At 53.8% G+C, this 14,794-nt stretch overlaps 1 protein-coding gene across 1 annotated transcript in view; it reads right to left on the minus strand.

Annotated features, from left to right (window-relative positions):
* The window catches only part of VIPR2 (vasoactive intestinal peptide receptor 2), a 75,052-nt gene that overhangs the window by 38,609 nt on the left and 21,649 nt on the right, over positions 1–14,794 (minus strand). The window contains exon 4 of the mRNA XM_087433883.1: positions 12,626–12,723. Within this exon, the coding sequence (XP_087290009.1) occupies positions 12,626–12,723 (98 nt within the window). The remainder of the gene's footprint in view (positions 1–12,625; positions 12,724–14,794) is intronic.

Raw genomic sequence — 14,794 nt, forward strand, 5'->3', positions numbered from 1 at the left:
ACACTTCCACACACCTGGGCATGACTCCCCATGGTGACCCCAGGGCCCTGCAGATGCAAGTGTAGCAGGATTCTTGTCACTGTATGGTTTGACCAGGCAAGATGCTCATCAAAGACGTTATGATCACAAGTGTGGGACTCTGATCTACTGGTAAAAGCACTTCAGAATACGTTGTCATCATCACAAAACCAGGAGTTAGGCCAACAGCCCAGGAACGCTTCCGAGAAGCCAGGCATCCTGAGCTGAGGGGGGCATGTGCTGGTCAGTCTGAGTCACTCCTGAGTCACTTCTCAGCCTGGTGGGCAGACTCCACGCTGGCCTTCAGTGGGAGTCCTGCCTGATTGGCGATGGGCGTCCCAGGAGGAGGCCGCTGGCCCTGCCTTGCCAGCTTGTCACTCGGGCTGCTCCTGATCTGCACAAGTGTGTTGTTCAAAGAGACGTCTGAGTCCTCTCCAGCATGACTTCCCACGGGTATACGTCTGCCCTGGAGTGACGACGGCAGAGCGCCCTCCCCACGGGACGCTGTGGCTGGCCAGTATTTTCCAAACAGTGAGTCATAACTAGGGTGACAAACCCTCCGATTTGCCCAGGCCAGGCCTGGTTTATGTCTGTTGTCCTGCAGAAATTATTAATAGCTCCCTGTTTCTCTCTTGAGAGGCCAGGTTGAGCTGCAAGAGTATATAGTCACCTATTTATAACCCCTTAGTGGGTTATGCAATCAATTTAGTGGTAACAACCAACATTTAAAGAAGGATAGCACAGAAAATGTGGATTTGTGAAATGTTTGTGTTGGGTCATGGTGTGAAATGTATTTCTAACTGATAATCAAAAACTTGAAGCCCCCCTGGCTGGCAGAGATCCCTGACACAGCCCAGCGCCGTGTCAGGAGCTTTGGTAAAGGCCTTGTCCACCTTCTCACCTCAACTCGAGTGGATGTGCCAGTTTTCGAGAGGACGTTCCTATGTACGCCCCTCTGATCCTGTGCTGCCTTCATCATGGGCCTCACTGTCTGGGAAACAAAGATCTCCCCAGAGGCCACCTAGTATTGGTTAACCCTCCAATCGACCGACCCCACTTCGCAGCGGGTGCTGTGGGGACAAGAGGAAAACACCATCGACACTCAGATGGCCTGTGTCTCAGGACGGGTCCCACTTGAAGGAGAAGGCACGGCCCCTGTCCTCGGGGCGCACAGAGTCCTGTGAGGTGAACGAGACCAACACACACCGAGAATGAACGAGTAGGTGCTCACCTGTGTTTCTGACTCAGAATTCAGACTGAACGGCAGAGGCATAAGCTGGGCAGGCAGAGGCAGGTGGCGGAACCGCGGGAGCACTTAGTGGGTGAACGAGAACAGTGACGGCGGGTGGCTGGGAGGCGACAGGCCGGGGAGGCCTGGGGCAATGCTGGTCAGGCGGGGCAGGGACGTCTGGGCTCCATGGAGCCACGTTAACACTGAGTGACCCTCATCGTGTTTCTCCCTGGCTCCACGTCCTCCCGGCGCAGAGTCACAGTCCCATTTCCTCTGCCAGGTCTTCCTCGGAGAAGGTGCTGGGCAAGGGGCTCACACACTCCATTTCCCCGTGCAGCAGCAGGCGGAGGGCCCAGCCTGGCAGTGTTTGCTTCGCAACACCCTGGAGTGTGTCGGCCAGTCCAGGGCCTTGGCTGGTGGTGGCTTCCGAGCAGGGCTGGGGCTGGATTTTGGGAGCCCTTGGACCAGCAGCCCTCGCCAGAAGCTGCTGCATGGCCTGTGTCTCAGATACAAGAGGTGCCTGTCCTCACCTTAAAAGGCGGAAGGCTGAGGCTTGCTTTGTTTTGAGACAGATGTTTCAGAGACCATCAGAAACCATGACCTATTTTCATGGGAAACGTGGTCCAGGTCCCGTTTATCTCCCGAGTGCACAGCGGGCCATCAGAGCCCCTTCCTGACTTATGCGCCGTCTCAAGATCCAGGACGAAGCTCACTACGACATGTCATAAAAATGTTAGCAAGTTGAATTTTTCCTCCTGCAAGTTATTGGCAAATATCTTTTAAGGTCCACTTATTCTGCTGGGAGACTGTAACAATGATCACAATAGCGGAGAAGCGTTTTGCAGTTTACAAAACACAACGCAAAAATCAACGTATTCACTTCTCTCCCAACAACCTGGTGAAGGACGCAGATGGAGTGTTACTGCCACGTTCCCGTTACATGGATGAGGAACCCAAGCCCCAGGGAGGCGAGAGGGGAGTTTAAGGACACAGGGCTGCACGGCGGGGACTCCAACCTGAACCACGATGTCACCTCACTCTAGGGGGCTTCCCTCAACGAGAAGCCACAGTTTTGTTTCACTTTGTTTTTCTTTCTTTTCGCATCTAAGGAGCTTGGAAGTCGCCATGCCATCCCAACAATCAGTAAAATCTGAACAGACTGAACAATCAACAGCTCTTCTTGGATCTGCAAGAGAGGGGAGGAGACAGGCAAGCCGCTGCCCCTACGACTAGAGAGACAGAGTCGTGAGAAGGACTACAAAGCTGTAGGAATGAAGACAGTGTGGTACTGGTGCACGGACAGACAAAGACGTCAGTGGAACAGAACGGAACGCCCAGAAATAGACCCACATGAATATAGTCACGGATCTTTGACGCAGGAGCAAAGGCAACAGAGTGGAGCAAAGGCAACAGAGTGGAGCAAAGACAGGCACTTCAACAGCTCGTGCTGGAGAAAGTGGACGTCCACACACAAAAATGAATCTAAACACGGCTCTTAACTCGCCACAGAAATAAACTCAAACCGGATCATAGACCTAAAGGTAAAATGCAAAACTATAAAACTGCTAGAAGATAACATAGGAGAAAATCTAGGGGACCTCGGGTTTGGCAATGACTTTTTAGACACAACAACAAAGGCACCACCCATGAAAGAAATAATCAATCAGCTGGACTTCAGTAAAATTAAAAACTTCCGTTGTAGGAAAGACAATGTCAGAGAACGAGAAGACAAGCCACAGACAGGAGGAAATCTTTGCAAAAAACACATCTGATAAAGGACTGTTATTCAAAATATACAATGAACTCTTAAAACTCAACAATAATAAACAAATAGGTCAAAGACCTTAACAGACACCTCACCAAAGAAGATACACAGATGGCAGATAAGCACAGGAACAGATGCTCCACACCGGGGCACGTGGTACGTTGAGCTGGACGGACAGCTAAGATTAAGAGCTGCAGCGTACAAGACAGTGGGGACTACCTCAGGCTCATGAGTCTAAATCACCAACTGATGAGACTGTGGGTTAGTTTCACTTTCTGCGTCTGTTTCCTGGACTATAAAGTGATGATAATGACAGTGCTTTATCTCCTGGGCTTGCTGGGGGATTAAATGAGATAATCCATGTAAAGAGCTTAGTAACTGCTCTTAGCAAATGCTCAATAGGTGATTTAGGTTACTTGGCTTGCTTTTATAATGAAAACCATTTTTATAATGAAAGAGATTTTAAAGGTTATTAATCCAACGACCCAAGTCCTCCTTGCCCAGGTTAAGAATTACTTCTCAAGCGTCCTTTGTACACGATCTGCTTCACAGAGGAGCTCAGGGCAAACCCCCGCACTCCACATGCTGAAGCCGGTTTCTTGCTTCCCAGTTCAGCCCCTGACCCACCAGCATCGCAGCAGAGGGTGAGGGGACCCTCGGGACAGGGGCCACATCCTGAGTGCCTGGAACGGCCTTGGCTCCTCCCTCAGTTCCATGGAGTGGTCCCGGTTTGTCCGTGGGTGGTGCGACGCCTGACGGGACAGTGCACACCCTGAGCTGTGACTCAGGACCTCTCCAGTCTCTGATGCCTCACCCCCAGAGTCAAGGGGGTGGTGGGCACGGCTCCTGCCTGCAGCCGTTGGTGACATCTGAGGACCCGGGACTGGTGCTGAAGACAGGTGGGGGCTGGGCTCCCCGGGAAGCTAACTAGACAGGGGTCAGAGGGCACACAGGGACAGGGGGAGAGTGTGTCTCTCGGCCTGAGCTCAGCACTAATGAGCCGGGAGCTGCCTGGGTGGGACGTGATGGGCAGGTGTCTGTCACAGCAAGTCCGGGGTAGGCCTGGGCAGCGTCGTGCACCCTCACCTTCGAGGTCACTGGCTGTCCCAAGGAAGACGCCTCACGAAGGAGTGGGTGCCGTTTAAGATCCTGGCCACTCTCCTTCTTTGAGTGAGGGCTGACCTCCCGTGGAAACCCTGCACGTCGTTGAGCTCGGAGCCCATGGATTTGCAGCTTCTCCAGTGCAGCTCTGGTGGCGACATTCTACAGAGAGGGCTCTGGGAGGGGCGCGTCCTCCGGGACCGTTGCACCCCCGGCACAGTCACCACGACGCACGACTGGCTCTCGAGGCCGCACCTTATTCCAAGTAACTACACAGAGCGTCCCTTTGTTGGTGTAGAGTACTTAGAGAAAACTAATTTTCTGTTAAAATCCAATGAGATAAAGAAACAGCCATCGATACTTTGGGGACATTTTATCCCACTGAGACCTATTTTGAGCACAGGGTTTATGACAAAGAAAAGGCAACTGCCCGAGGGATTAGGAGCCGTCGCTTTGCTTCCAAACATTCTTAAGAAGTGTGGCTGGCAGAGAACCCAAATCTGATCAAGAGAAACGCCAGACAAACCCCAGCAGAGAGCCTCGCCATGAACCCACGCCTCTGCCCCTCAAACACACAATGTCACAGAAGACCAAGACAGAGGAATGTTCCAGATTGAAGGAGACGAAGAGTCACGACTACTAAACGCGACACATGACCTCGTGCTGGTAAAAACGCCGTGAGAACTGCTCGGGCCACCCGATGAAGCTGGAACACGGACGGCAGATTAGATCATCGCATCGTAAAAACGTTCCGTTTCCTAAAGTTGACAGCAGTGCTGAGGTGACATCAGAGAATATTCTTGCTTTTAGGGAACGTGCCCTTTCATTTTAGGATGTAAAAAGGCACGTGTGCCCCCCACTCAGCAATCATGAAGCTGCTCACACATGCCCACAGCTTGTGCGAGAGAAGGAAACCAAACGTGGCAAATCGTTAACAGCTGGCGAATAGGGCTCACGACTACGAGGGGCTCCCCGAACTATTCGTGCAAGTAAATTACTCCAGAACAGGTTTTATGAAGGCGCAACAAGAGCGTGTGATGACTAAGTGTCCTCTTGCCCTGACGAAGTCCAGGGTTAAAGGTCAATGTAACCGAGAAAGGATTTCACAAACTTGGCATAAATTTAAGTGGTTTTTTATAGACTTAAAATTTGACTTTATTTGAACACAAAGGTAATGCGTGCTTATTTTTGAGAAAGTAGAAAATATAACAAAGGGCCTCTAGTATGTTAGTTGCCATACTTTTTCCAGTTTTTTCTTAGGACCATAAAGTTGTGGTCCTGAAATTTACACATCAGGTGGAGAAACTAGTAGGATTACCCAGTGAATGGCCTGGGTGCTCCCCAACCTGCCCCAGAATAGTGCCCTCCCTCCTGTCCTCGCCTCGAGGGCTGGCCCAGTGCTCCCTGCATCACAGCCTGCCTGCCCCTAAGCCCCACATGTCCGTTTCCCTCAGCCTGGCTGCTCACGTACAAGCCCAATGCAAAGGGGGGCTTCAGGGAGATCACACCCTCCCCCAGAGCGTGGTTCCGGGCTGAGACCAGGCTGCAGCCCTGAGTCCTGCTCAACATGCCCAGCCCTGTGGACACACTTTGTCCCCACCATCCTCTTAGGAGAAACGGAGGCCGCATCCATCAGTGCAGGTCCCTGGGCATCCGCAGCGGGCGGCCTCCTGGCTGCGCCTCCCACCCCTGTGAGGCTGCTGTCTCCAGCCTCCCCAGCACCCCGGGCCTCCTTCCCAGACGACAGCTTTTTCTTTGTATTTCCTTTGACCCACCTGTGTTGTCTCTTGGCCAGATGTCACCCTAGTCTGCGCTCCTGTGCTCTCGCTTCTTGACGACCAACCTCTAATTTCTGTACCTTCATCCTTGTGGGAGAATCTCCTGGACCCAATCACCCATCTCTGGGACTTGAGCGTTTCTGTGGGATTTCCTTCATAACCTCCTCTCCCTCACCCCCTTTCTCCTTTGGCCTTAGAAAGACTCATTACTTTATTGGACAAGTATTAAGCATCATCACTACAGGCTCAGTTAAAACTACGATAAAAATACCTAATAATTGTGTGTGCCCGTGAATCTTCTGAGTCACGTTTCTGCTCGTGGTCAGATTTCTGCCTGTTTCAGGGGGGTTCGGGCTCCGCTGCCACAGGCAGTGTGGGATCAGCGCTCCAGGTACGGGCACCCAGTCCTCCTGCTGACACTGCTCCTCCACGTCCTGTCCCAGTCTCGGAGCCTGGTCTTGTGCGTGCCTGCCTCCCTGTCCCTGCTCCCGGTGTCCCCCTTGCTTGATGAGCCATCCACCTCCATGGGCTGCAGTGAGCACGGCACTTAACGTGCCCCTGAAAACCAGGATGGGAAGCTTCCTCCTGCCTTTCGACGTCAATGAAGCAAAGACGCTGCCCTTGGAGGGTGTCCAGAAGCTGAATTAAATCAGCAGCCACAGCAGGAGCAAACTGTGGGGTGCAGGAGCCCTGGATCTCTTGGGTTGGCTGGCACACTTGAGTCTGCTACCTTGAAGCAATGCTTCGCCATCTCCAGGGCTCCAATCCCAGCTCCACCTCCCGCGGGCGGGCTGCTCAGCTCGCCTGTGGGACCCACCTCTGGGCACTGGGATGGCACCGGTCCCTCCAGGGCCTGTGAGGAGCAAGTGGGATGCCAACGAGAGCCTGACACAGAAGCACCAAGAATGCAGGGTGGTCGTGGTCTTTGCTGTCAGGGATGGGAACCCTGGGGAGGGGACCTTAGCAGTTAGTGGGAAGGAGTTACCGCGTGGTCTGAAAGCTGCGAGCAGAGCGCAAAAATATTTTTAGGAATATGGCATAATATGGAAGAAATGCGTCCACTTGATGCATGGGACGGTGGACATGCCAAACAGCTTTCTTGGCTAAATTTAGCAGAAGTGCTCTGTATTTAAGAAATATGTTAGCAAATATGCAATACAGGAGACATATGGAGTGCACTGCCTTGTGTGTCTGCCTCGCAGGACGCCAGCGTGTCCCTGGGGCTGCTGTTCTTCCTCGAGTGGGGCCGGGCAGCCAGCCGGGGCAGCTGTGAGGGCAGAGTCACGTGTGGTGACTGAGATGTAGCCAAGAGGGTGGGTACAGCCCTGGAGGCCTTCTAGATTCTTCTGGAAGACTGGTACTCAGGAGAAAGATTACCCCCAGGCCCACAGAGATTTATCGTATTGCTAAATTGCAGGTGTTTCCACATTTCTCCAGCTCTCAGAGTCCCTGTGGGATTGGAGAGGTGGGGTCATTGGGCCACAGGTGGGAAACCAAGGCAGAGAGCCTGGCTGGGGGCGCACCCTCACCTGGAGCTTCAAGGCCTTCGGTGCAGAAAGAGGCTCAGGAGCCCAAGGTCCACTGAGGAGCTGTGGCAGGGAGCCGCTGGGTCAGGAGAGCTCCAGGGTCTGGGGGCCCTGGAGGGGCAGATGCCAGATGACAGCAGGTGAGATGACCGGTACCGGCTGGTGCCGCCCGAGGCTGAGAACATGACGCTGGGACAGCCTCCACAGAGCAGGAGACCCTCAGCTCCCATAACAAGGATGGGGGGCAGCGGGGAGGGTCTCGTGGTCTCCATCTGACCTGCTTTCCTCGCAGCATCCAGCAGGCTGGGACGTGGGGACAGAGGACAGAGGAGCTGCTGGTGTGATGCCCGTGGGTCCCTGGGGGAGGGGGCTCCTTAAATCTTTTTAATGGGATTAAACCCTTTATTCAATGATTAAAAGAATGTTCCTAATGCCAAGGCAGACGCCTGAAGCTTGGTTTCGGCTGGAGAGGGACACAGACTAGGAAGACCTTGGCACATGGAAACGGGGACACAGGACAGAGTGAGTCCTGAGCCAAGCCTGGCTGGCTTCAGGATCTCACTGAGGCTGTGAGACCCAGAAAACAAAGGCCCAGAGCGCTGTCAACCCCCTCATGATTCCATGGGCCTCCCTTGGTCAAAATGAGAAGCAGCCTCACAACAGAGGCTCCCACCATGGTGCAAGAGGTCCTCTGGGGTCTTCAGATCCTGTTCCTTCATGGATTCCCCATTCCTGACTTTATTTTATCTTTGGATTCTCTTACCATGTAGTCAAGCCTTTGGCTTTTGTGGAGGCTAATATTTTTTTTTCTTGAATTTAGTTTTGAAACCAACAAAGATTGCACAGACAACACCCAAGGCAGAGTTTGACTGTGTGAGAGTAGGAAATCCAATTAAAAACATAAAACTGGGAAGAAAGGGGCCGCTGACGAGATGAGGAGTGACACTGAAGCACGAGTTCACTGAGGGGCAGCAGAAACGCTTGGTCTCCAGTGCCGCTCCGTCCCTCAGCTCCGGAGGAGGCCCCGCCTGGGCCGTGACGGGCATTCCTCTGCCCAGAGGCCCTGGGAGCCCGTCCTGACCCTCAGTGTCCACAGCGCTGGCAGTTTTCATCTTTGAAACAATTCCCTAAACAACCAAGCGTTCGAAGGATTCCGATGGCAGAAATGGGGATTGGGAAGAAACCATTCACTTGGTTTTGGGCCATCATTTTCCTCACTTCTGCACGTTAAAATATTTTGACTTTCAATCCATCAGCAGGGAATATGCATTCATGATATTTGCAGAACCTCTGAAATGTTTAATTAGGAAGAAAAATAGCTTTTCAAATTGGACGGAAAAGCATCAGAAAATTACAGAGGCTCTGTGCTTCACGCAGGCAGGATTTAATTACAGGCCTTTCCAAGGACCATGTCAACCTGGAAGAGTTTTCCTGGGAACGCCACTACGGTGTGACCCTGGGGAAACTGAGGGGAGGGGTGGTGGGATTTGACTTCTGAAGTGGCTGATGTTGCTATGAACGGCAGTCAGCTCTTAGCACCCTCCTACGTCCCACATCTACAACCACATCGGGTTCTTCTTAACCCCAGGACAGACTCACAACGTCGGGGTTCCCAAGAAATGTGTATTCACGGAATAAATGAATGAGGACCAGGCCCCTCCTCTCACAGGAGGTGCAAGCACAGGCTCTGAGTAAATGCTGTAGGTGCAGCCGCGGGACGCTCTGCTTCTCACCCCACACGTGTGTCCCGAAGCCTCGGGGTGTAACTGCCGGGCTGACTGCAGGCAGTGGAATGAGAGATGTGGGGGATCCAGCCTGGATGTCGGAGCCCCGTCCCAACTACCAAGACTCTCCTGGTCACTGGGGCCTGTCTCCCTGCCCCTGGGACGGTCTGACCATGTCCAGCAGGGACACCCAGGAGGCAGGCGAGATGAGACAGGGTCGCCCCGGAGCCAGTCTTGCAGCCCAGGTCGTCACGCAGCGGGGGCAGTCCCAGCTCCCAGTCAGCATTTGGGGTCCTTGGAACAGGGCCTGGGAACTCTCCTTTCTACAGAAACAGTCCTGAAACTGGGGTTGAATGCCCTACTATTTAAAGTCTTACTCTTAGAAAGCTGACGGGATGGTCTCCTGGTTTGGACACATTAAATAGCTAAACAGCAATTTGGGACTAGTTTGGAACCTAGAATCGCTCATATCTTCCCATGAAAATGTTCTGAATCCAGATTCGACCTGGACAGGTCGCTGCTGTGGGCTGTGTGCTGGGTTATCAGCAACCACGTGAGGCAGCAGCATTACCCCTTTCTCCAGAAGGGACGACTAACGCTGGAGGAAGGTAACAGCTGCAGAGCCACAGGTCCCAGGGCTCAGAGACTCCGCCCACCTCGTGTTTACCGCCCACAGGAGACTCACGGAGGACTGACATCTCCACCTCTTCAGTTGGGACTGGCTGGGCCTTACTCCTGGGACCCAGTAAATTCAGGAGCAATAAATGCACAAGGCATCAGGTGCCGAGCTCCGTCCCGGCCCGTGGGACAGCCCTGCGTAACGTGCGGAACACGGCGCCGCTGCTCTGCAACTTGAGCGGTGAGACGGCCGTGAGGAGAACGTGGTGTGCTGGGAAGTCAGGAGAGCCAGAGCCTCCAGACGGGCCGTGAAGAAGGACGGAGAGTGGGCAAGGAGGGGAGGCATCTCCAGGACGTTCAAACCCCCTCACGTGTCAGTGACGTCCCAGGAGCTATTCTCCTGGGCCTGCATTTCTCTGGCTGGAACGCCTGGCAGAGGGTGGTCACCATACCTTTGTGCCTTTGGGACGTGTGGGGTGGAGTTTAGCAGCACAAATTCCCGTGCCGCTCCTAGAATCGCCGAGTCCAGATGCACACAGGCCCCGAAGCGGCTCTCGCACTGGCCTGAGAGAATGCAGGCGGCACCCAAGGCCTTCGCTTGTCACAAAGGTGACGAGCGCTGAGGGAATGTTAAATACATTTGACACAGAAAAGCTAATTTCAGTGATTATGTGCAACAGAAAACAGCAGAGAGCAGAGCGAAGGCAGGCTCAGATCCAACGACAGTGAGTGAGCCTCTCCCTCACTCACATCACCTAGGCTTAAAAAGAAGCTCCCATCCTAAAAGTCTGGTGTAGATGCCACGTCATCACTGCGACTTTGCCCAGCAGAACTGAAAGTCTGATGAGGGTAGCCTGACACGCTCTCATCTCCCTGGAGCTGAGGGTCTGATTATATGTTCCCAAGAGAAGGACCAGAACCGAGTCAATCGCACCTTCCTCGAGGGGCTCTGGATGCCTGGTGTGTGCTGTGTGCCTGGAGCCAGGCCCTGACACTCAGCCTGGTTTTCTCCTGACCGCGTAGAAGGGTCGTTGTGGTGGTGTCTCCGTATTGACTAGGAAGGGTCAGCACAGCCCCCTGGCCTGGCCACCCGCCCAGGTGGGTCCCACACCCATTGCTGCTGCTTCAACCCACGCAGGGAGAGCTGGGGCCAGGGAGCTGCCCATCTAGTGGAAGGAGTCAAAGGGCTCAGCCACGCTCTCTGCGTGCGAGCTGGGCCTCTGACCACTCACGTCATTTCTCTAAACCTCAGTTTCTCCATCCGTCAAGTGAGTTGTCATCAGGACAAATGAGATAAGGGGTGGGTGGGGGAAACGGGGGGATGTTGGCCAAAGAGCACAAACTTCCAGTGATAAGTTCTGTGTCTCACCAAAAAAAAAAGTAAATATGTGAGGTGATGGTTAGTCAACTTGATTGAGGGACTCATTTCACAATGTATATATACAGAAACGTCACACTGTACGCCTTAAAGACATACAATGTCTATCTGTCAATCACACCTCAATTGAAAGACCACAGGAGATGATACCGGTCATTGATCCGCCTCAGGCCCACCAGCAACGTCAGCCACACCACCATCGCCCTCACTGACTACTGGCCAGGGGCCAGGAGACTTCTCTTCCAATTAGTGGGATAGTGGCTAGAATATAAGGTACTTGCTTTTCTAGGGTTTAATAATTTGGTGGGAAAAGAATTGGCCTTAAATTGTAAATCTTGGTGAGGAGAACAAAGAAAGCTCCTCTATAAAAAGGAGCCCGAGGAGACATGTTAATGGCCTGGGAAAAGTGATCTGATAGCAACGTCACCAACAATTTCCTTGGGTGTCAGGATGGCGGGGGCCCGGGGTGCCGGGAGCCAAACCAACGTGCGTGTGGGGCAGTGACCCAAGGGGAGGTGAGCGGGGAGTGGGGTGTCAGCAGCACAGAACAGAGTTTTCCCCCAGTATTTTGTGGGTAGAAGCATATTTATTTGTGCGTGGCTAGATATTCCCTAATGCTGTTTAAAGGGCCTCAAGCGTATCATTCCACACCCGGGTGTTTGCAGGAGATGTACCCCAGCTTCGGGTTTATGAGGCACTCACCATCCACACAGCACTACGGGGTAAATAAACGTCGCCCAAGGGGAGGACAGTGATCTGGTTTTCTGGTGTAAACAAAATAAAACCACTATCGTACGACATTGCAGGTGAGTGTGCAGGAAAGAACAGGACCCAGTGCTGGGGCTGCGGGAGTTTGCAGATAGGCCTCCGAGCAGAGCTGACGTCGACACATCGTGTAAACGATCACGTCCCTGGAGAAAGGGCTCACCTCGAACACACCTCCTAAACCACACTGGCCAACCGTGCAGCCCGGAGAGGGCTGCCTGCCACAGGCAGAGTCCCCAGCACAGCCTCAGAGAAATCACCAGCAGCCAGCCTGCTCCCAGCACAGCCGGGCGGGGACAGGCTCAATCTCTGAGTTTGCAAAGATGCTCCGACTTTGGTTCCACCTCCCGCTGCCAGCTCAGGGCTAAGAAAACTCCTGCTAGGCTTCTCGACAGCTCACATCACGGCAAAACCTTAAACGGGACCACGAAACCCCAGTGGCAGAAAGGATGCTCACTAAGCTCGTTTCAGGCAGGTGGAGCCCACTCTCGGTGTCACCTTCCAGACGCACCCACAGCAGGTGGAGAGAAGCAGCCTTTCTCACCTCCAAGATCAAGGAACCATCAGATAACCCAATGCCTGCAGCAGAACTCAAACAGGACCTGGCTGGCTTGGGCCAGCAGAGGAAAGATCTAAGTCGTAAGGCAGCGAATGGATGCCGCTCAGCGAGCACCGTTGGAAAATGGAGAGGAGGCGTGAGAACCAGGCTGGAAGCCCTTACCTTGCTCTCGTCCTCGGGGTCGTTATAGCCGCACGCGTCTATGAAATCAGGAAACATCTCCGACCATCCATCACTCGTGCAGTTTTTGCTTATGTTTCCTGGAAGACAAAGTTCAGATGTCTGACCTAAGTCCATGAAAGTGGCCTTAGTGCGAAGGCTTAGTCAGTGCTTGCCCCTGTGGGTCCTGAAATGCCCCCTCGGGGTCAGCGGGGAGCCCGAGTCTGCACCCAGCTCAGCCAGGTCACGGGTGTGCATTCACCCCTCTCAGCCGCCTCATCCAGGAAACCCAGGCGGTGACCCACCTTGGGCCTTGTGGAGCCTTGGGGGCCCAAGGGAGAGCATCTGTGCCATGAAGCACAGGCGCCACGAGGACGGCAGTTATGGTGGAACTGCTGTCACGGCGAGCATTATTATTATGGAGCAGAATGAAAATTAGCAGACCCTCACGTTCTGTCGAGTGAGAGATGTGTGCGGCCAGATCCTGATCATTCTGGAGCAGCCGTCCTGCTCTACCCTGCTCTAGCCCAGCTCCTGACAGCATCCTCCCCATTGCCAGGGCCAGCCCCTCACTCCTCTGCCCCATGGCACAGTGACCAGAGCACACAGGGCAGGCTCCACTGGGTCACTGATGTTGGAGGAAAAGATTGTGGTTGTAAGATTTAAATCTCATGAAATAAGGGCAATTTTGACCTTATAGTCCCGTTGTTTGCTCCTAACTAATCTGAACTTGTATATTAAGCTCAGGAAGGCAATGTTCCCTCCACTTAGGAAGAGTGTCTAGTGGACGACCACACAAAGTGAGGGGACCGTCTCCACGGGTGCTGAGGGTGATGGACAAAATGAGGCAGCACTGGTGGCCTGTGTCACGTCTGGGGCCTGCTGGGTGGCTCTGGGAGGCTCAGACCCGGGAAGGCGTTTCCTGCCATTGGCACTGTGGGTCTCCGTGAGCGGACGCGCTCCCTCCAGCTTCCGCGATTTCTGGGGCCAGAGCCTTCGGATTTAGCAGCAGTTTCACTCACATGATCTCTTTATTTTGAGGGCAACTTTGAGGCAGACTTGGTAGGCATTACTGTTCCCACTTTACAGACAGGAAGAGGAGGCTCTGAGGGTTCCGGGACATGCCCAAGGTCCTGTAACAACTGAGTGGCAGAGAGAGTTTTTCTGACTCAAAAATCTTATTTCCTCAACACCAAGGCAGCCTGCCTGTCACTTGCTTTCACTGATTAATCACAGGACATCAAGAGGAGAGTGCATTCACGTTGAGGTGGAAATGGCATAAGCAATTCTGGGTGCTCTGCATGCAGACAGGCGGGAGAGCCTGGACCCTGGTCCCCGGGAAAGGAAGTGGGTGGGGAGGCATCAGCAAAGCCCCCGGTAACATCACCTGGGCCAGCCCTGCCCGTCACTCTCCACACCATCACCCGCCGGTTTCTCTGATTCCAGGCCTGAAACCTCCTGCTCCAGGTCCCAGAGGGAGCCCCAGGGGGTGGGGGCAGCTTGGGCCCAGGGACAGTGAGGCTCCCGAGAGATCTGGCCCCAGGACCCCATTTTACAGAGAGGGAGCCTGAGGCCCACGGGAGACAACGCTCTGCCCGTCAGGGTCAGGAACAGCAGCAGTGTACCACGCACCAAGCTCCTCCTGGGTGCCAGGCTGGGTGCCAGGACTCCGTGTGTGTATCAACTCATTTAATCCTGACAGCCACACGAGGAGGCCCTTTGATGACCCCATCGTTTAGATGAGAAACCTGAGGCTTAAAGGAGTTGGACTCCTCGGCCAAAGTCACACAGCTAATAAGTGAAAGGCCCCACTTCAATCCCGCATAGTGACCTCCTCATCCGCACAGCACGCCTGCTGCCCAGTCTGCACTGGCCCAACTCCCGGGACCTCACCCTGAGCTCTGTGGACGGGGCCATGAGCAGACGCTGAGCTGGCCATTCCTCACTTCCTACAGGCAAATGCTAATCTAAAGAGGACACATAATTGAACTTCATCCTATAAAGTCAAGACTCCCCCCACAGCGCCTGGCTTCACACTCCTCAGAGACACCTGAAGGCAGAGGTGGAAGGTGAGCATCCAGGAAATGCCTTAGGTGGCAATGTGCAGAGGGGGCCAGGGAGGTGAGAGAGGACAGAAAGTGAGAGAGAGGACGGGGAGGTGAGAGAGGATGG

Source organism: Ceratotherium simum, chromosome 1, assembly GCF_057802395.1.
Source record: "Ceratotherium simum simum isolate JZ-2026a chromosome 1, ASM5780239v1, whole genome shotgun sequence".
Taxonomy (NCBI): domain Eukaryota; kingdom Metazoa; phylum Chordata; class Mammalia; order Perissodactyla; family Rhinocerotidae; genus Ceratotherium; species Ceratotherium simum.